Source organism: Aulostomus chinensis, chromosome 1 (genome assembly GCF_037954235.1).
Source record: "Aulostomus chinensis isolate RoL2024-O1b breed Wild chromosome 1, RoL_Achi_v1.0, whole genome shotgun sequence".
Taxonomy (NCBI): Eukaryota; Metazoa; Chordata; class Actinopteri; order Syngnathiformes; family Aulostomidae; genus Aulostomus; species Aulostomus chinensis.
Genome location: NC_141320.1, coordinates 61,461,062 through 61,482,521, shown reverse-complemented (window position 1 = coordinate 61,482,521; position 21,460 = coordinate 61,461,062). Strand labels below are relative to the sequence as shown.

General features: G+C 43.5%; 1 protein-coding gene and 1 long non-coding RNA gene across 3 annotated transcripts in view; one reads left to right on the top strand and one right to left on the bottom strand.

Moving 5' to 3' along the window:
• LOC147272625 (uncharacterized) overlaps positions 1-21,460 on the top strand; it is a 178,031-nt gene that overhangs the window by 128,330 nt on the left and 28,241 nt on the right. The window lies entirely within an intron of this gene.
• Positions 559-15,261, bottom strand: slitrk6 (SLIT and NTRK-like family, member 6). The gene is made up of 2 exons (XM_086198453.1): positions 14,705-15,261; positions 559-4,553 (listed from the first exon to the last, which is right to left on the bottom strand). The coding sequence occupies exon 2, from the start codon at positions 4,536-4,538 to the stop codon at positions 2,001-2,003; it is 2,538 nt and encodes an 845-aa protein (XP_086054579.1). The 5' UTR covers positions 4,539-4,553; positions 14,705-15,261; the 3' UTR covers positions 559-2,000.

Here is a 21,460-nt window from a genome sequence, read left to right as displayed (position 1 = left end):
CATTTATGTGAAGTCAGCCCCCAAAGTAGGAGTTCTCGCTCTGAACGCCGTTATGCATTTTGCTAATGTCTCACCTCAGGAGGAGCATATTGCTTGTGAGTCTCAAGGGATCATGAATCTATAAACATATATTTATTCCTAGCGGCGTGGTTATCTGAGGGGTCACGCATCTCTGATGCATCGATTATGATGGAGGAATTAGAGATGACCTGCTGTTTCAACCCCCGGGGGAGAGGGAAGTGGTGGTGGTGGTGGTGGTGGTGGCGGTGGGGGGGCAGAAAATGAGAGACTGGTGGAAAGCCCTGCAGTCAGTGTTGGGTGATAAAGGGCTACAGTAGGCCTGAGCCATTCTGCTGCTGGGGGGAACGACAATGCATTTGCATGCGTATGTGCTGTCATACACTGATAACACCCAGGACAGAAATGACTTTCTTTTCAGGTGCTCGGGTTTGCTGCTGTGTCAATTAGCAAGCGTGTGTGTGTGTGTGTGTGTGTGTTTGTGTGTGTGTGTGTCCGCCAAGAGAACCTTTAATGGGATTCAGTGAACTTCAATTAATGTCAAAGTTTATGCAATTCTTTATTTTTCGGTTTATCGGTTACAACTTCCGTTTATATTCTGTACAGCACTGAAGGCACACAAAACCAAAGATATAATGCAACATAGGTATTTACAAAATATACAGAATAAATAATTAAATCTAGTCGAGTAGAAAAGCTACAGAGTGTGTGTGTGTGTGCTTACATGGAGCTTCTCAGGAGTTCCCAAGAGTATCAATAAGAGTGTGTTGTGTTATTTCTGAACAATGGCGACGTCCACATTGTCTTTGACTGCCAGACAGAAAAATGGAATCAGTCATGGGGGTCGTCTTGATGGACAAAACTGGAGCTTCATTGCTCTTCTGTAACCACACATGTGCTAGTCGGAACAGTTCCAAACTCAGGATCCAAACTGTGAGACACGCATACACTCGTGCACACGCACACGCACACGCACTGAAGGATAATACATGTTTTGTGGCTCTTTTTTTCTGGCAGAAAAGATAAAATTAAAAAAAAAAAAAAAGAGTTTCAGCAGGACTGTCTGTTGATTGTCATGCACCATCTTATGGCATTTGATTAGTGCAATGCATTTTTTTTTTTTTTTACAAGACAACAGTTGTGTATAATAGACTTTTAAGTGCTCTATTTACTCATAAAAAAACAACACATCCACTCTGTGATGATAACCAGTTTGTATAAAAATAAATTAAGTGTCCAGTGTATTGGACTGACTGACAGAACCGCACGCCAGTCATTATTTTCCTGTACAGTTGGTGTTTTGCTGATTCTCCGGCACAATGAGCATTCTGGCTCCAGCGTTCCAGCTGGCGCGTGTTGACAGAGGGCGTAATCAGGTCAGAGCCCGAGTCAGGATTGACTGATTAAATAGCAATTCTGGGTCAAGTGGTGATTGCGACTCACTCACTTCTTTTCAGGCATCTGTTTTATCCCAGTGTTTCCCAATCCTGGGTGTGGCTCACACCCCCCCCCCCCCCACCCTCACCCCCCGCACTGTTATCAGGCTTCTGCAGAGCTGGATGGCGACCCGTTCATTTGGATCAGGATTGAGAAACACTGCAACATCCTGACAGGCTGTCAAAGGGGTGGGCCGCCGTGTGCTGCGTGGGTCAATTTGGCAGCGGTACGCCGTAGAAATTTCAATCGAGATGATTGAGTGGATTTCAAAATGGAGTTTGACCTCAGCCTGTTCAGACTTTCATAGCTTCTTTATGTTAACTTGGCCAAAAATATTGGACAACTTTCACTGGCTACATAACATGGCTGTCAGAAGATAAAAGCTCCAGAAGAATTTACCAGTTACATTCTGTGCTACGAGAAAACTTAAAGTGACGTGCCCATACATAGTTCAAACTGTGGAAAGTACAAGAGGGCAAACAGGACAAGGCACTTGGTTTGAAACATAGTAATAGATATATTTATAGTTGTTGATGTGTTTCTGCTTAAGCTGAATTAAATGCAGCTTGATGCTCTAGAACTTCCAAGTAGTCTGGCTCAGTATGCAAGTTAGCCTTCAGCTCAAAGTACTCGTTCTTAGTTTGCTCCAGCATAACTTTCCGTGGTCGAGAGTACATAATTGTCTCCATGAGCTTTAACTCCTCCTGGTGTCCCGGGACCTGCATTTCTACAGCAGATTGAAGCTGTGGCATGTTTTTCCTCAGGTACTCCGTTATTCCGAGCTGCTGCAGCTCTTTCTCCCTCTCCAGAATATTCCTGTACAAGGCGTTGGGATTCCCGAGAGTGACGAACTCTGCCGGGCACTCTCCGGTTATGGGTCTCAACTTTGAGCTTCCCGTGAGCGGGGACGTGTTCTCCTTCTCCATGATGCTCCGGCAGACGTGATGCTTGGCGCTGGGTTCGTCGAGGCTGTAATCCAGATCTGCGTCGTGCTCCTTGTGTTGGGAGCAGTAGGTGGGGTTGCGGCAGATCTGCACAATGGGGCTGTGTGATCTCTCCTCATACAGAGTGGCAGACCCTGTTCTTTGTGTCAGCGTGTGGTGTGTCGTCTTCTGCCCGTACATGCTGTAGTGTAAGTGAATGGGGCTGCTGCTGCTGTTTTCTCTGGGATGATCTTCTGCTGCTTTTTTCTTTGCTCGCCGCCGCCGCCGATGCACCACAAACACCACCAAGCCAGCTGAGCAGAATATAATCATGAGGACAAAAACCAGAAGGCTTAGAATGAGCACTGAGAGGGGGACAGTGTCTGTGAGGGAGTTGAGGAAACCCCTGCCAGCACCATCAGGTCCAAGCGTAGCTGTCACACTTTCCTCCTCATCTGGAGGCAAAGGGTAATAGGTCCCCAAGCCGGGACATAACACTTCATGACGAAGGCTTCTTAACTCAGCTTGCATCACTTTCTTTGGGGTATGACACAAGATGGAGCCCACAACAGTGTCCTTGCGGAGTTTCTCCACCCATTGTTTGAGGCTGAGCAAGTCACAGCTGCAGTCCCAGGGGTTGTCCTCTAAATAAATCTGCTCTAATGAGTCGAGTTGATCAAGCACGTTGCTCACTGGCAGGTGCATAAGTAGATTTTTCCTCAGGTTTAATTTGGTGAGGGGCACGTTGCGAAATATCTGTGCTGGAAGAGAGCTGAGCATGTTGTTATTTAATGACAACAGATTCAGGTTTGGCAGGGGATTAAAAGTGCCAGGGGCGATGTCTTTGATAAGGTTGTACTCCAGGTACAAGTATTCAAGGTTGTGGAGGCCCACAAACATTGTAGAGAACAGTTTTTCGATTCTGTTGCCATTCAAATACAGTTTTTTTAAACTGCTCAAGCTGAGGAAAGTTTCATTGTCGATGTAATCAATTCTGTTGTTTGCCAAGTTGAGCAGTTCCAAACTGTCGTATGTGACAAAATCATATTTCAGGAGTTTCTGAATCATATTCCCTGTCATGACCAGTTTAGTGGGGCTTTGCTGTAGTATTCCGATATCGGCAACCTTTTGAATTCCTCGGTCCTGACAGTGCATCAAAAACCCGGCGACGGGGTGATTGTGACAAGAGCAGTGCTCCACACAAGGACCGCTGGGGAGGTGGGACGGTGTCGGTACCTTGGCGTCATCTTTAGCGTTAACCACCTTGGGAATCTGAGACACTTTAGATGAAGGAGTAACAACCATATCCAGTGACTTAGACGGCTCCTCCAAGTTGATATTTTCATGGGAAGAGCAGAGGGTATCCCGCTTGACTTTAGCTAAAATGGACCCCTTAAGCTGCTGAGGTGTGCTGCACACCACGTCCCCGATAGCCGACTGGGCCCGCATGTTCTCCATCCAGATTTTTAAATGTAAAATATCACAGTCACACACCCAGTCATTGTCCTCCAGGAGTAGTTCCATTATCCGTCCGATGTGTTCCAAAAACCCAACGTAAGGCAAAGTCTGGAGCTTGTTGCCGCGTAAATCCAGGTGGGTGAGGGGCACAAATCGGAAGATGTTGCTGGGTAAAAACTCGATGGAATTATCATTGAGGATGAGGACTTTGAGGCGGATCAGTTTGTTGAAGGCCCCCGGCTCGATGACCCGAATGAAATTCGTGTCAGCTTGGAGAAACTCTAAATTCACCAGGCCTTGAAAAGTGTCCTCTTTCAGAGTGACGAGGAAATTGCTATTTATGTGGAGTTTTTTCAGTGAACCAAGAGTGCTAAAGACCCCTGGTTCCAGCTCTTGTATGCTATTACCCCCGATGTGCAACGAGAGGGCATTCTTAAGCCCTTCCATTTCCTCGGCACGCAGCTCAACCAAGTCATTTTTGTAAAGGTTCAGGTGGAAGGGCACACCTGATGGGACTTTAATTTGGGAGATTTTGCTGATGTTTCTTTGCTCACAGTTGAGATAAAAGATGCCATCTTTCCCCTCGCAGGAGCACAAGGAGTCACAAGACTCACTAATAGAGGATGATGCCTGTAAGGGATGGGTATCTTGAGCTCGAGCTGCAGTGAGAAACAAGCCGATGAAAATGACACAGGGCAGCATTGCGGTCTCTGATATCTGTGAAGAAAAGGAGAGTGGGCAGGGGGAGGGTGGGTAGAGGAAAAAGAACAGTAAGTGTGTGGTGGATGTTTTTACAAGACAGGCTGACAAATAATAGGCATCGTTTCACAATAATCACTCCGTATTTAGGATAATGGTGATCCAAACTGTGTCTATGTGCAAAATGAGTTCATAAACTCACATTCAAGAGTGAGTTTATAAGCAAGATGAGAAGTCGCGCCAATCCTGGATGAAAAGCATGTGTCGAATTATCTTGAGGAAGAAGGCATGAAAAATATATATAAAGGAATGTCAGTGTTTAACCGCCCACTCCTCACTCCTTCAGATCTGTGCAAAATAATAAGCTTCAAAATGTATTTTCATGAATGTTTTACCCCCATAAGGCCATGATTGTTTTGTTCTGCATGGAGCTGATAAACAGGAGTGTAAGCAAGTGTGGAAGTTAATGAGAATCTTAATAATCCATGGAAAACCATTATTAGAACCCCGATTATGTACATGGGCATCGTGTTTTACCAATGAATAGTCTTTCTCATGACTCACAGCCGAATAATGGGGGGTGGGGGGGGGGGGGCAACGACTCTCACTTGACTGATTTTTACTTCCTCTTTATATGCAGACTCTTCAGTGACACACTCTGAGTTCCTTTCTGTTCAGCTGTCAGTTCAATCCATCTCAAGTCCGTGTCAAGACTACGTTTACATCAAAGGGTTCGACACAAAGACCTTAAAATGAATCATTGTTCGACCAATTACCTCTGGAGCGGATCGGAAGTCAACTAATCCCAAACGGAGCTTCTGCTTTGAATCAGATCTGAATAATCTTCCTTGTTTTGCTCCAAAATATTCCAAAATATATCCACTGAGAACGTGCTCAACCGTCGTCTATGTGCTGAATGACAAGGCGACCGCTGAAATGCGAGGATGAAGCAAGATCTCTGCACCACATCGAGATCTATTGCATTAATGTGGCTAAAATCACAATGGATCAAAGGCTGAGTCCTCCTTGGGGGGGACGATAACTTGATCAAGCAGGACTAGATATCCCCCGTTAACTAACAGCACTCTTCAAAGAGATAAGACACGGAGAGATGATGGGAAGGCACAGCTGTTCTTGTTAAAGAATCCAATTAGCATCTGGAAAGCTTCATTCTAACGCGACTCGGCAAGCCGTATTCTGCCAGATAGAGCGGGCGGGGAGCACTGTCATAACCTGAACTCTCTGATCCCATTTAGAAATGGCATTCGACCCTCTTTTGACATTCCAGAATGAACTTCCTGCCTATTTAAAGTCAATGAGACGTAGGAGAGGTTTTTCAGGGAGTCTGCAAATTCCGGTACCCAAAAGCAGGTCGGTGCTTTGGAATGTGAAGTGAAGCACTTTGGTGATTCAGAATGTGAATGTGTCTATCAAATATGAATCCATAGAGGTAAACAGACACATGAATTCAGACAGCTAACTGTGCAACAGCCGCAGATTTCTTTGTGCGGGTGCTTCATGCAAAAGAATCGCTGACATGTAAGCTTCTGATTGGAGTCCACAAAGTCTATCATACACCATGAAACTCCTTCACTCCCGCCTCGTCTTTCCATTCCACCTTTGACATCTTGTCCCTCAATGCATGTTGGTGCTGTTGTGTAAATTCACCAGAAAACACAGTCCCCAGCATGTGTGATATATTCAGCCATAAACACTCCAAAGCCACCAAATCCTTCGCTGCCCCGACAAATCAAGCCTGAATCACACCGCAAGGAGAATTAGAAGAAAGTATTACAACGTTAACCGAGACACGAGACTTAAATAAACGTACTCCCATTACTAAAAAGAAGACAAATTAACTAATTAGCACAAGAGATCATGGCTGATAATCTAACTGGAGCTGGAAACCTGTTCCCAAACCTAAATACAGTAACAATTCCTCTGACTAATCTCTGCAGGGAATCACATTAGACACAACTCACCAGAATAATTGGTTGCATGTATTTGCCTCTAGGGACATCCAGTGCTGTCAGACTGCTCAGGAGCTCAACAACAACAGGGAGACACACCACTGGAAATACTTTCAAAATGACCAGCTACTGTTTCTGTCATTAACAAAACCAGTAATTGTGCACCAAGGACAGCAGTGGAGGCAGTATTTCTCTCACGTTAAGCAGCGTATTTGATTACAGAGAAAAGCTGGAGACAAAACAGATGGTTGGGGTTTTTTTTTTCAGGTTTTTTTTTTTTTTAAGTCTGACCTGGAATGCATGAGAATCTGATGTCTTTCCAAGGCTATGAATCCTGCACACTTGATCAGTTAAGAACGTATCATGAAGAAAGTGTTTGCCACCAGTCAATATTGCAGTGTTATGTTTTTTTCCAGTCTGGTATGTGACGACAACAGCACAGTGTTTGGTTTTATGCAAGTGGAAAACTGAGGACTGACCCTAATGGCGAGCTGACCATGTCTATTGCCAGGATGTGTAAATAAGAGCAAACTAGCCACCAGAGACTTGTCAATCACTGGGTAGCAGCACCCTCAGACGATAACCTGTGTCCTCATCAATTTCACTCTAGATGGGACCAGACTGTACAAAATCGTCATCATCAAACTAGCAACCCGGACATAAACTCATCTGTCAGTAATTCCATAAACAATAATTGTGGTTCGGAAGACAGTAAGACTAAGAGAGTGCGACATTTGGTTGTTTTGCAGTGATCAAATATGTTGATACTCTATGTAGAAGAGCAAGTTCATATGACATTAAGGTCTAAAATCCATGTAAATCCTGCAAACAAATGGCCATCGTTTCTGTGTTTGCGACTATTTTTCCTTACCCTTAACAACAGATAATGAGCAAAATTGAAGACGCTTAAGCAAATTTGGGTGCCTGTTGTTGTGCAGCCTGAAACAATGTTTGTGTTTGCAACTCTGGCCTCGCCCCCTACTGGCCAGTAAGCAGAATGCAGCTTAAAAGCCCTTCCACGATGGCCTCACTTGCCATACGCAGGCGGTGTGTCCATTTCTGTCATCGTGAATGTTTTTTAGGGCCTCCACATAGCGGCAAGCTGAGAAATGAGCCAACATACAAATAGGCAGAAAATAAGAAACTGGAATTGTCTACCTGCACAAACAGTTGCCTAAACAAGCACATAACCTGTCAAAACAATGAGGAAAAAACCCTTGTTTAGACAGTGATACTGTTCGGCGAAAAGGTTCAACACCTGTAACCCAACAATATCTTTCATTTCCTTTTAATTTTTGTCCATATTTGCTTGCTCAGTAGTCTGGTGGTGGTCATGGTACCCACTGTACTCACCTCTCTGACCCTGATGGCTCATAAGACAATGTGAAATGAAACACAGACTATTAACAGATGTTATCTCAGTCTGAATGATGAACACCGCTGAGGGGCAGATATGGAAAGACATTAGCCTCGTGGAAAGACATTAGCTCTGCGCCCTCTTTCTCCTGTGTTTCAAATAGACTTCTTCATCTAACTGATCTGTTTACTTCAGACAATCAGCGTTGAATGGAATCCAGCGTGACGGCCATGTGAGATGAAACCCTCTTCTGCTGTACGCTTTTTTTTTTTTTTTTTATTATTCCCTTGATTCAAACATGCATCTCTTGGTGTTCCGACAATTCAATTAGAGATCTACTGAAGCCCGATGAGATCTCCCCTCATGCATGCGACTGAATCCAACTCAGTGTTCAGCATCATGTTACCAAAAAACCACCACCAACAAAACAACAGTTGAGGGGAGGAGAAATTGCGCAACGAGCATTAGACATCACAGCTCCATGAAATCAGGGAAATCCACTGCCAGAGTGCCACAGTGAAGTGATGATGTGCCTCTACACATGTTTCCCGCGCGCATTCTCACTCGACCGAGTCATGAATATCCATGTTCATATGTCACAAAGACAAGTGAGCCGTGCAGAAATTAGCTCTGACTAACTGCTGCCGTTGCTTCGGATCGCGTTTAATTAAGTTCACTCATCAGTCCTCAGTGTTTTAAGACACAAACGCCACACAAACCTGCGAGTCACTCAAAATGTCAAATGAAACTTGAGATTTATTGTTATTGTCACAAAAGCAGCGTGAAGTCAGATTCTGCAACAACACAGCGGACCAAAGTCCATAAAAACGTCAGTGTAGCGAGATAAAAGGCAGGCAGTTGGATTGATATGATATCATCATACATTTGTCTTCGTTAGAGGTTTGGAAAAAACTAAAGGCCGGTGCTGAGCAGCACATTAATTGTGCACGCTTCATGCACAATACGGTCAGAGCGCTGCGGTATTTTTATCATCCGTATTTGTCACAGTTTGCAGTGAATCGACACACACAGTACAGACAACAGTACGTGAACTACACTAGCGAGCGGCGTGTACACACCATCCGGCAGACACTTAACCATATTATTGCTCAACACCGATGTGTGCATCTCCCTCAAAGTAAGAAAAGCATGCTAATGCCAGTAGCCCATGAGGCAGGGGCCAAATTCTGTATCCTGTTGCGCGACGTTACTGTGTTCTCATCACTATAGCAACCAACAGATAGAACCATTCTTCCAGCTCCACCAGGACTGATATAAGTCATTCCTCTTTGGGTGGTTAAAACACTGAATGGATAACTTGTTTTGTTATAAGAAGCTGCATGGACATGAGGTTGATTCTGTATTCTATCAGCCCTACGTCTCATCGTCATCATCATGCCCCATTGAGCTCCCTGAAATCATGATGATTTATGGATCCTGACTTCATGGAGGTTTAAGGAGTAAGTACATCTTAAATCACTGAACTCTGAGTTGCTGTCACAACCAAGCAAATGCTGTATAAAATACTAGTTTGGTCTGTTTGTTTAAAAGCTCTGATGCAAATGACTTGAATGAGAAATGATCTCACTGGGGGCCAGATGGTGTTTTGACAGAGGTCTTTTTCCAGCTTCGGTGATTAAGGACAAGTCCAGGGATTGTTGCTCAGTGCTTTTGTGTTTCTCATCTGCTTACCTGTGAGATATCGCCAGTATCAATAAATACTGAGCACCATTTACAGCTCGCTGTAAAATCAGGCCAACCCAAGCGGGACTGAGTATTTTAACTATTAACCCCGCCCGCCATTCTCCTCCTGAGTGTGAGCAGCCATTGTGACATGTCGTTGCAGGGTAAACGCAGGTGTGATTAATGTCATTAATTGTGTTCCATTTAGTATGGCCACGTATTGTGCACCCTTGCTCCCTGGAATGGCTGTAACGCTCAATACAACAGCACCACTATTAATGTAATCACCTGTGTTTGCCCATTCGTTGTGGCAGTGTGCTGGTTTCACTTTTACAAGGGTACGTTTGCTTATCTGTCACAAAACCGCGAACACACCTTGATGGAGAACTCCACCTGCAAAATTCCCAATTGCATTGTGAAAACATCTCATAGTTGCAGTGATTTGTCCTAAATGGCTGCAGTTTCTTTTCCGGCTGTATTTACTCGCATGCAGCTTTGGAGCAAAGAGGTTTATGTCTTTGGGACCATCGTCAGTGACCTGTTAAACAAACCTGCAGAAACCTTGTGATTTACAGTCCGTGACCGTAAACTTGCACAGGTGCAGAGAAACCGTGTGTGTGTCTCTCTCTCTCTCTCTCCCTCTCTCTCAGGTTACTGCATTGCACTCCTCTGCTGGTGGGCCTTAATTTCTGACAGAAAACATACGCGCCATGCAACTAATAATAGAAGCACAAAGAGAGAGAGTGTGTGTGTGTGTGTCTAAGTGTGGAGGGAGCAGCCCAGTTCCCTTGGCAAGTGTGATTTAGCAGGCTTGCATTTCAAATGGTCTGTCTAACTAATGTGCAGTAATTAGTTCTCCTGCAACGAGCATGCAGAGTGCGCTATCATGTCCAGATATTAAGGTACTTCGTGTACGCAAAAATATCTGCACTAAACAGATGTATGGACATGGTTGTCTATTTATTTATTTTTTTAAAAAAGGGGCACTTTCTATTCCTAAGTGACTCCCCCAGTGCCCAGCAGGACTGGGATATTATAGATAAATGAATTCAGTCCATACAGAGGTATCTGCAAAACAAACGTGAATGAATGATCCATTATTTTCTTTTTGTACTTTCCTTGTGCGATTGCTTCAAAGTAATATTGTTTTGGTGCTAATATCAAAATAGAGGGAGATAAGCGAGTCTTCAGCGTGTCCTACATAATCGTCCTCAGTATCTTCCGTCTTCATCTGTTTGCAGCTGTTTGAATTGCACACGAAGTCAGTAAAAAGGGCCAGAGGGTGATGGTAATGACAGTCTTATGATTCACTCCAGAAATAGGTGTTGATCTGCTGTCTGATACCGAAGCTTCAGTCTCAAAGGAGCCACACATAGATAGGCTGGGAGTAAACAAGTGAGGGTGCCACCTGGAACTCCTGCTGCATTAGTTTAGCTCCTTCAGTCGAATGTTACCTGAGGTTGTGCGTTGACTAGGAATCCGTAGATATACGGAAATGCAAGTTTAAAAAGAAAGGGGAACAAATACACAGCTTTCAGCCTTCAGGATTAGCTTTTAGCCAAGCATGCAGGAACACATGAAACCTTCCCTTCGCGCACCATGAAGTGAGAGACTTGCAACTCCTACCTTCAACAGCAAATGATGGTTGGATGGTGCAGTTTGCCTGAGCCCTGTTTACCCACTAGACACTTCCATAATTAACTACTGTGTCATCCCGGGATCAGTTGGAATTGCCTTATGATGCAGAGCCAGCAGCAGAACTCTAACGGCACCCATCTGACACTCTGAGCACAATGAAGCAAATGCCAAAGGATGGAAGCAGACTTGGAGCCACTAGTAACGGAGACGATGGGATGGACTGAGCAAACACTCGCAGGACTTGGAGCTTAATGAGTAGAGCACTCAGAACGAGCTCGTCTGGATGTAACTAAATGCACATATTGTTACGTCTGTCCCTCTGGATTTGCTTAAAACAACCATAAACTCTTGCCTGAACAAAAATCTTGACCATTAATGAGAGCAGTAAGAGGCAGCGTGAGCTAACAAGTCTGCATCGAATCTGAATCAGGGGGTCCAAGTTCGAAATCCAGGTATATTTTTACTTAAAAGTCTCGTCTAGAGTGGTTTTAAATAAATCTACTTGGAACTGGATGTGTCTAATATAGTGGATCAAACAAGAATGATTACACAATTACAAAGAGAAAGCTGCTCCGGATAAAGTCGACCTCGCGGTTCAAGCGTCTCCTTTTTCCTCTCTGGCCCTACAGCCAGGCACGGCCAGTCCATTTAGGGCCTGATATTGAGAGTCCAACCACCACAGAGACTTGAGCCGACCTGCATTGTCTGACAAAACAAGACCTTTCAAGACCAATTAAACAGGAATGCCACAGCGGGCAGTTAAAAAAAACAAAACAAAACAAAAAAAACCCCCACAAAAACCTGGACACCTCTTGTTAAAAACCTTCTTGGAGAAGAAAAAGCCTTTCAAGCTCAATTAAAGAAAACAAACGTCAGTGCTCATAATTCACTATTTGTTTTAGGTTAAATGCTTAGGACCACAACAGGAGGGCAAGATTAAATTCATTTACAGTAAACACGTCCAGTCCCAGACGCTGTGCAGCAGAAGGGGCGTGTTGCGTCGCAAACAAACAAAGGCGTTCTACCTTACAATGCTCCTTCAAGCTTCTCTTTCTTTCTTTATCAGTAACACAGCTTCAACAGAGCAATTATGAATCGGTCGTGTTAAATATTCATGTCGGTGCTGACTATATTTGGACTGCAACCATTTTTTAATAAGGCGCAGCAGTGCTCCTAGTGGAAACATGGAGGGGCGTCTGCACACAGGCTTCCGCTTTTTTAAAAGCCTCATGACAGCAACGATCACTGCAGCCTCATAACGAGCAGCAGCTAGTTCGTTATAATCCAGATTAATGTGCTTATTACAATCTACCTGCTAATTATATGACACAAAGCAGGGACCCCCCCCCCCCCCCCATGTCTTTTTTCTTGGAGGTCACCAACCAACAGTTGCATTCGTCCACTAACACTTAAAAGTCAGACTGCTTTTGCTTGAGGGGGTGAAACGGAGAACGATTCTCTGAGACGAGGGGAGACTTGTTGCGTCCAGTGAGGAGGGATTGTTTCATTCCAGCCTGACACGGCCCCCCCCCCCCCCCCCCAGCCTAAAATCCAGAGTGCGCATGAGAGTGTGTATCTCTCTGCAGCCTTGTTTATGCACACGTATGCCCCCTCACCGTACACCAGCGTCCTGCAGTGTTCCCAGGCACCAATTATGGCTGGACATGTCTCTTTTTTCACTGGATTGGAAGTGATGTGGCTTGCCCTACAGGGTCCACACCACCATTACACCCACGTGTTGGAGGAGATTCTGCCAGGGCCCACGGCCCGCTAACGTAATCCTGACGAGATGACAATTATGACATCCGCCCACTCCAGAGGCAAGAGTTACTTCAACTCACTTGCTCCAACTCTTTCTTTTTTTGACTGATTCAATATTCTGTTGGCGAGCGCTGCCCTTGTGTCCTAGAAGCAGAGGCTGACTCAGTGACGCTCCACCCTCATTACCTTTGGCCGCACAGCTACTCAAACAAACACTTTATTGACTTGTTTGATGGGTGTGAAAGCTCCATCCGTCCATCGACCGATAGCATAACTGCTAACGGTTTGGTTGTGAAACCGTAGGAAGCGGCTTGATCCGTCACTTCCTGCTGTGAGGAAACGTTGACGGAATTTGGATTCAAAATTTATAGACTCGACGAGGTATTCTGGTGTCATTCGCTATATGATTACAACGGCAAAGTGCCACCATATTGTTTCAGGCTCTTGGATTTACTGCTCTTTTGGGTAACATTTAGAAATTAAGACAAAAGTAGGGAAAGTTACAGACAATAAAAAAATATTTGTGATGAGCGTTTTGTAAAAAAAAAATGTCTGGAGACTTTAGGACTCCTCAATTCATCGCTTTGTTGTGAAAATAATCATCAGTAATATTGCAGTAATATCTGTAGTTGGAGGATTGTTAAGTATCCTTCAAGTATTGGAGTTTTTTGTTGTTGTTTGGATATCAAATATGTTACATTTTTTACAACTGATTTGGCCAGTGTCATTGCTATTGGACTAAAAAAGACATTTCTTACATCCTCAAAAATAACACTTGTTACATTTAACTTTATTTCCAAAAAACTTTTGAGGGAAAAAAACATATATAAGAAGAGCTCAATATCGAAAACCACCCAAAAAACAGTCAATATATGCTGATAGTGATGATAATGACAAAAATCTTTATCATGAATACCACAAATCTATCAAAACGGACACACAAACCCAACAAAGATGCAAAAATGCAGCAAATGAGGCATCAACACGTCATACAGTTACGGTATATAGAGGATAGACCTGCGCTATTAAGGCTGAACAATCGATCCACTCAAGCACAAAATGAGCGAGTCAAAACTTAATTATGCTGAGTACCATTTAAAGCTAATTAGACACCTTCATTAACCTGCACTTATGAAGCGCTGCAACCTTCTTCTCACCTGGAGAACAACGTGCAAAGTCTTTTCTTGTCTTTTTTTTTTTTTAATTCAGGGCCCCTGAATGTGTGCCTCAATCGGATCTTTGCTGATTGGTCTGTTGGAAGTGATGACGTAGCTGTCATTAAACACACCTGTGAGCGCCCAGTAATTAAAAAAGACTGCAGGGTTGGTTGTGTTATCCACTAAAGGTTAATGAGAATGTTCTTTTTTTTTTTTTTTAAAGAAAGAATAAGAAAAAATAGGACCAGTGTGATAAATGAGTAGTAACGGGCACATTAGCAGCCGCGGTGGGATACAGTGACGTGTGTGGCACGCAGCCAGGTGTGGAGCCCCTCAGGGCCGCTCTCCGGTCCAAACCTGTCAAGTCCACGCATTTTTTTTTTTTTTTTTTTTACGACACGTTGCTATAAATACTCCTACACCCACCTGGCGTGTATAAATACACCAGATACTGTGTGTTTTAGTCTTTAAATGGTCAAATGATATTAAGCACTGGAACATACTTAGGCTAGTTCGAACTTGCCCGTAAATGACACCTGGATTCTTTGCCGGCATATAAATGTAGGTGAACGCGCTGCAGTGAGGTGCTGCTTCGTGACTTACCGGCTCAAACTGGTGGAGGGAAAAAAAAAATAATAATAATCAAAAAATAAAGGCTATTTCCAAGTGTTCCCGTGTTCAGTCCATCAATGCCGGGGAGGAGGGAAGGAGGGAGGGGGGCGCAAACCTCTCCAACACTTTCTCCGCACGAGCAGTGAAACTTCACCGCCTCCACTTCCAGCTCCACAGTGTGTCTGAGGGCCAAAGAACCGCCGCCGACACTTTAATTATTCCGCTGCATGAGGGTGGGTGAGTGGGGGGGCTGACGGTGAGGTCTCGCTCCGGTCCCGGGATGCTCTCCTCCTCCTCCGCCTCCTCTTCCTGAAACACTCTCCGTCAGAATTGATTGAACCGGAGGTTCGAGCCACCGGATGGGGGGGGGGGGGGAGAAAAAAAGCCAATTTACCCAAAAAAAAAAAAAAAAAAAACAGAAAAAAATTAAAACTTGTCTTTTTTTAATTTTAATTGAAGCCTTCAAAATAACGAGAGCGAGCGCGGAGTCATGCTCTCGCGCAGCGCCGCGCGGGTATGTGGAGTTCACCAATCTGCGGCGTGTTGGAGTCTCTCCGTAATTTGCATGCTGGAGGAGAGCCCGAGTGACAGAGACGAGGAGCAGGCGTCAGGCTGGCGAGGCTACACGTTGTAACTTCCGGTTGAGCTTGTCAAAATAAAAGAACCGCAGTCTTTTAAGTTCCAAAGTAAACACTAAAAAAAAGCACGCTGTTGTCCAATAAACTTTTCACTTTTCATTTAAATTGCGTAAAACTAAACCCAGCGTTCTTATGTGGGTATAGGTTATGTTTTTTAACAGTTCACACCATCTAGAGGTAAAAAAAAAAAAGTTTTGTTCAGACGTAAAATCATCCTTCTTCCGGTGTGTTTTGCCTTTCAGCTGGGTAATTTACACCAAGCTCCTCCTCCTCTTTCGTTTTACAATACCACCTGAAAGGACAAAAAGAAAAAAGAAGATTGCATTTATGCGCCTTAGGTAGCCTGACCTCGCCATCATCCAAAAACCATGCAAATAGTGTAAAATAATAGACTGGCAGGGGCAAGCAACCACTCGAAAATAGAACCTCAAAAAATTAAGAACCATTCACAAATCATGCAATGAAACCCGTCTGTATCAAAGAGAATGTGGTGAGTGTGTGTGATGATTCCCCCCCCCACACACACACACACACACACCTCCCACCATGCTGCTCTGTGTCCTTGAATAAAGTTACTATTCCAGCTGAGCTGTGGCACAGGCTGACCTCTGACCTCCCTTGTGCTGCAGATGAAGTGTCACCCTGCTTTTGTGTGATTAGCCTACAAAAATATATATATATATCTATACTTTTTGATGTCTGTAACCTTGGAATAGCAACTGATTCATGTGTGTCTCACCTCACACACACCCCAGCTGTAATTCTTTGCAGCTTACTGGTTGATCACTTTCAGATGGGCTGCAAATGTCTCCCTCATGCTGTGATTTTGTGCATCTGCTGCTCGTAGCCAAGTGGGTTTGTCACAGGATTTGTGTAAATTCAGCTCCCATCTGGAACATCAGAGCCATGGCTTTAACCTCGCCGGTGACCCCGCCTCAGGAGATCTCTTCAAATGAGGTGGTCAGAGGATTGAGGAGGTGATAAATTACAGCCTTGAATGTAGAGCTGGGGCTGCAGTTCAGTGTCAAACGAATGAAAAATCTTAGATGACATGTCACTTGTAATTCATTTAATGGTTTTCAATTCAAGCAATTTAGATAAATCCTTCTTTAACAGCGTGTCACTTTTGACAAAAGAGCAAGCTTTTTTTTTTGTTGTTTTTTTGTAGTGCTACTCCTTAAATAACATCCAGACGTGGTCTCATTCTATTTTGGAGTACTGTATCCACTTAGTGGCGCCTTGTTAAAAAAAAAAAAAAAAAGCTCTCCAGCTACTTTCTGCAGTTCTTGTTTTTCCCTGTTAATAAAAGCCGCAAAGCCATTAAGCGCCTTCATTGGTTTTTGTTGTTCCTAAGTAGCCCAGTGCATTACCGCGTTGAAGTGTACTAACAAATATCATCTGTGGCAGTTTTTTTCTGTGCTGCTATCAACTAAAGCTAAGGATGTTGATAGAGCTGGATTACCATTTGTATCTTTTGCTTTTAAAAGAGCCCACAAACTTTCTGGGAAATAGAATTCCCAACCGTCCTCCCTGGTCACAAACAGGAAGAAAGACAGCCTTGTCTCCCGAGATGCATTAGAGACCTATCTGAGAGCATTCGGGAGTCACAGAGACTGCCTGGCTGCTAGTTAGCTTAGCACAATGAATGGGAGTGGATGAGAAGTGTTAGCATTCCTCCTGGAAATCGTAATCAAGTACATTTCAAAAGATATTTGTCTCTGTTAATGTAACTCGGGCTGTGCATAATGTTTGCTATAATGAATACATAAAATAATTTGGGATTATAAAACATAATTTCAACACAGTGATTTAACGCAGCTTCTCAAAACTTCAACCAGCAGAACAAAATGTTTTTTACTCATCAATAATCATGAACACCTTTTAATAAAAGGATGATGGCGTCTGGTCAAGTGAAGAACCTGAATCTTATTTACTGGATGACTTTTACTGTAGGTATGCTAACACTTCCCATTTACGACCATTCATTGCGCTAAGCTAACTAGAATCAACAATTATGTACAATACTCATTATTTAAATACAGATAAAGACTGTTGAGAATTTTTTCATTTTTACTTATGACAGAGGTATGCTAACACTTCATATTCACAAACATTCAGTGTGCAAAGCTAACTAGCCTTTTCCCAACGAACGTGAAGCAAAACACAAGTCGGACTGATATAGGAAGACACCATAGAAAAATGTTTTTGTTATTTTTTATGAATGCATGCTAACACTTCCCATTCACCACCATGCATTGTGATAAGCTAACTAGCAGTCAGGGTTTATTCAATAAAAAAGTTAAGCATGTTAATTACATTGATGAGGGCAAATACTGAGAGAAAAATTATCATTTGTTTCGTCTTTTACTTTGACAGAGGTTTGCTAACACTTCCCATTCATTGTGGTAAGCTACCTAGCAGTCAGTATGTTTTATAACAAATTTTATGAAACAAACTAATTACATCACTGTCTGCAAAGACTGTTGTAAAATGTCTTCTTACAGTTATTATTATTGTTGATGACAGTATGCTAACATTTCCCATTCATTACCATTCACTGTGCAAACCTAAAAAGTCAACTGATTTTATACCAAATGTTAAGCACAACACTTGTTACATTCATCTTGCCAAAGGCTGAAGAGAATTTTTTTTTTCAGTTTTGTCATTGTTCTTGATAGATGTGCTAACACTTTCCATTCATTACCACTCTTTGTGCTAAGCTAACTAGCTGTCAGCCATTTTTGCAGCAAAACTAAAAAGCTAGTTATATCAATATTGTTATTTTTGTACGTTGTTGGAGGGATGCTAACCTGCCCATTCACTACCATTCATTGCACTTGGCTAACCAGCAGCCAGCTGGTTTTATAGGCAATGCTATGCACAACACTAGGAATACTAATGTTGACAATAACCACAGAGAAATGTTTTGCTTGTTTTTTTCTAAACTTTTGATAAAGGTATGTTAATACTTCCCTTTCACTACCATTTGTTGTGCTTCGCTATCTAGCAGCCAGCCAGTTTTATGTACAACACTGATTATATCAATGCAGGCAAAGACCGTAACAGAGAAATGCTGATTTTTTTAATTCTTTCCTTCTATTGGGGGTATCCTGAACTGGCTATTTTCTACCATTCATTGCGCTAACTTACCTAGCGTGCGGCCAGCCAGTTCCCTAATGCACAGATAGAAGAGTGAGGGGTATCTCTCCTCTTGTCTGGCTCTGGGGAGGAAGGCAAACAAGTGTGTTTTCCCAAAAGTTGGTGTATTCCTTTTCGACACACATATTTGTTATGAAGTGAAAGTTTCTTCAAAGCTGCAAAAAGCTATAAAAAAGAATATCCGTGGGAATAATTTGAGTCACAGTCATATTCAAAACTTTGTTAATAATTAAAACGCTATCTCTGCAGCAGAAGATTCCTTTGTTGTGGTTTAATTAGGTGAAAGGATTGAATTGAAGCGTTGTGTGAACATGGAGGCCTTATACTGGAGGAAATGAGACTCACCTACAGTTAGGTTTCTACAGCTAATAGCACTTTTTGAAGCTGGAAATGTGATTTACAGCCAACGTTGGAGACCTTCGTCTTGTTATAATAAGCAAATATGTTTGGGTTTGTTGTTTTTTTTTGGTGGGATATCATAATTTCGCCACATGAAATTATGTTACTGTTTGCATGTCAATAACAAAGTGGAAGCAATTTCCACTTTTGCCTGTCACAGATGAGTTTGTCAGCAGGCAGGCTGAATTAATTCTCTTCATGAGCACTATTTTTTCCCCACATTCTTTTGTTTGTCACATTCTAATGTTTAGTTGTTGGTTTTTTTTTGTTGTTGTTGTTGTTTTTGTTTTTTAACCGTGGGACCCCTACATTTCCCCGCTGCAGTCTCGAAGCTTGGGAGATGCAGAGACGAGGCTGTATCATTAAAACTAAAAGCAAAACGTTGGGTTCCTCCCCCAGAGGAACACGCAACATCTGTCCTATTTTACCCACAATCACGATCTATTTAAAAGCAAAGAAAGTAAGACGCTGATCTGCTTATTCTACCAGTGCTCCATCACTAATGCCACCTCCATATATTGAAATGGGACACAGCAGCTATTGTTGCACCATAATTGCATGCCTCCCACTCGTCTGATACGGCGCTAGATAGGAGTATTTGAGCCCAGAGATATTTAATAGCATTGGCCAGCTTGCTGTTGGAAGAATTTGTTCAACTTGAAATTCCCGTGTTGGATGTGGATTGAAAATACTCACTTGATTTAGAATTTTAGAGCATACGGTTTTGTTTGCAGGCGGCACGGTGGTGCAGTGGTTAGACCTGTCGCCTCACAGCAAGAAGGTTCCGGGTTCGAGCCCCAGATCTTCCCGTGTGAGTCTGCATGTTCTCCCTGTCCCTGTGTGGGTTCTCTCTGGTACTCCTGCTTCCTCCCACAGTCCAAAGACATCAAGAGGGGACGAGGCTGATTGATACTCTAAATTGACCGTAGGTGTGACTGTGAGTGTGAATGGTTGTCTGTCTCTATGTGTTGGCCCTGTGATGGACTGGTGACCTGTCCAGGGTGAACCCCGCCTCTCGCCTGAAGGCTGCTGGGATAGGCTCCACCCCCCCCCCCCCCCGTGACCCTTAACAGGATAAGCAGTAGAAAATGGATGGATGTTTGGTTTGCTTTAAATGTTCTTTTGCATAGTTTAAGAAATCTCAAGCCACAGCTTTTTTTATTTGAGAATTCATTCGCTTAACAGGTTTTTTCTTTTTTTCCTCCTCCTTCTTGTTTTGTTTTTGCATAATGTTCACTTATCATCAACGTATTCCACAGCTGTTTCCCCCTCTGTGTCAAGGTCATTTTCTCCTCCTCTTTCTACAAAAACCAAACCACTCGTAGGCTTTGTTTAGACCTGCAGCACTGCCTTCCTCCTCAGATTCTCAGCCTCAGCCATATCCTCCAAGCTCCTACTTTGTCACTATCGCTCATCTTCATGGGAGCAGCACCGTACCCAAGAAGCCAAAGGAGTAAAAACACTGCTGCATGATGAGATTCAAAAGACAAGGCAACTCTTGTTTGTCACCAAAAGGAAAAAAAAATAACCTCTCTCCCTCTCCCTCTCTCTCTCTCTCTCTCTCCAAATAAGGGGAGGAAATCCTCTTGCATCTGTGTGTGTGTGTGTGTGTGTTTGCACAATTGTTTGTCTTAGCCCAAGAGCTAGCTAGATAACTCACACACCCGGGCTGTACAGCGTGTGCAGCAGTCTGAGACATCTCATGTTCTCAGATTCTTGTGAAAAAAGAAAAAAAAGTAACGCCAGGACCCAGACTGAGTCAATTTAGTCCACCTCCTCGACGACATGTGTCCTGTCTGAACGGGGACTCGTCAAGCTCTCCAAGCCAAACCTTCCGGTGTTGCTCACGAGTGAGTGGCGCTGGAAGGAGTCCTTAACCCGTCCCACCTGATGGACCCACACGGGTTGAGAGAAGCATCTGCCTGTGTCAAAAAAAGCTTTGTAGAAGCTCTCTGCTTGGACGTGTCTCTTAAATTGATGTCATGCCATAGGCGGCCTATAGAAATAGTTTTCCACATCTCCTCCTCCAAAGCATGACTCCACACTTCCGTTTGAACGTGAAGGGTTAACACTGGTCCCCTCCGCTTCCTCTTTAGATTCAAAATTTTATTTTCAACCCCAAGCAGCGAGTCCAAAATAATGAGGCGATATTATAACACGCAGTGTGACGAGATTACAGCTGGTGGAATCCAAATAACAACTGTAATTCAGCCATAATCGTGGCATATATTGACTCATGTATTACTGTTGAATCATGTCTGCCCCTTACATGTCAAATAACAAATAAATGGTATATATTTTACTCCAAAATATAGTTGGAAGAATCAAAGTACTCTGTAAGACCTTGATACAGTACAGCTGGTGTTCTCACGCTGAGCGGCGTGACTGTGAAGTTGTCATGGGAGGCTGAATCAAAAGAGCTGGGCGAGCTGCGTGTGACTGTTACAGTGAGGATTTATCAAATGTGGTGTGTGTGTGTGTGTGTGTGTGTGTAGACAGCTGCAGCATGCCAGGGGGGTGGTACTGCAGTGAGGGAGGCACCGGAGCAGGT

What these genes read in the sequence shown, in the direction of transcription:
- slitrk6 (XM_086198453.1), bottom strand. Translation starts at nt 4,538, where the DNA reads ATGCTGCCCTGTGTCATTTTCATCGGCTTGTTTCTCACTGCAGCTCGA.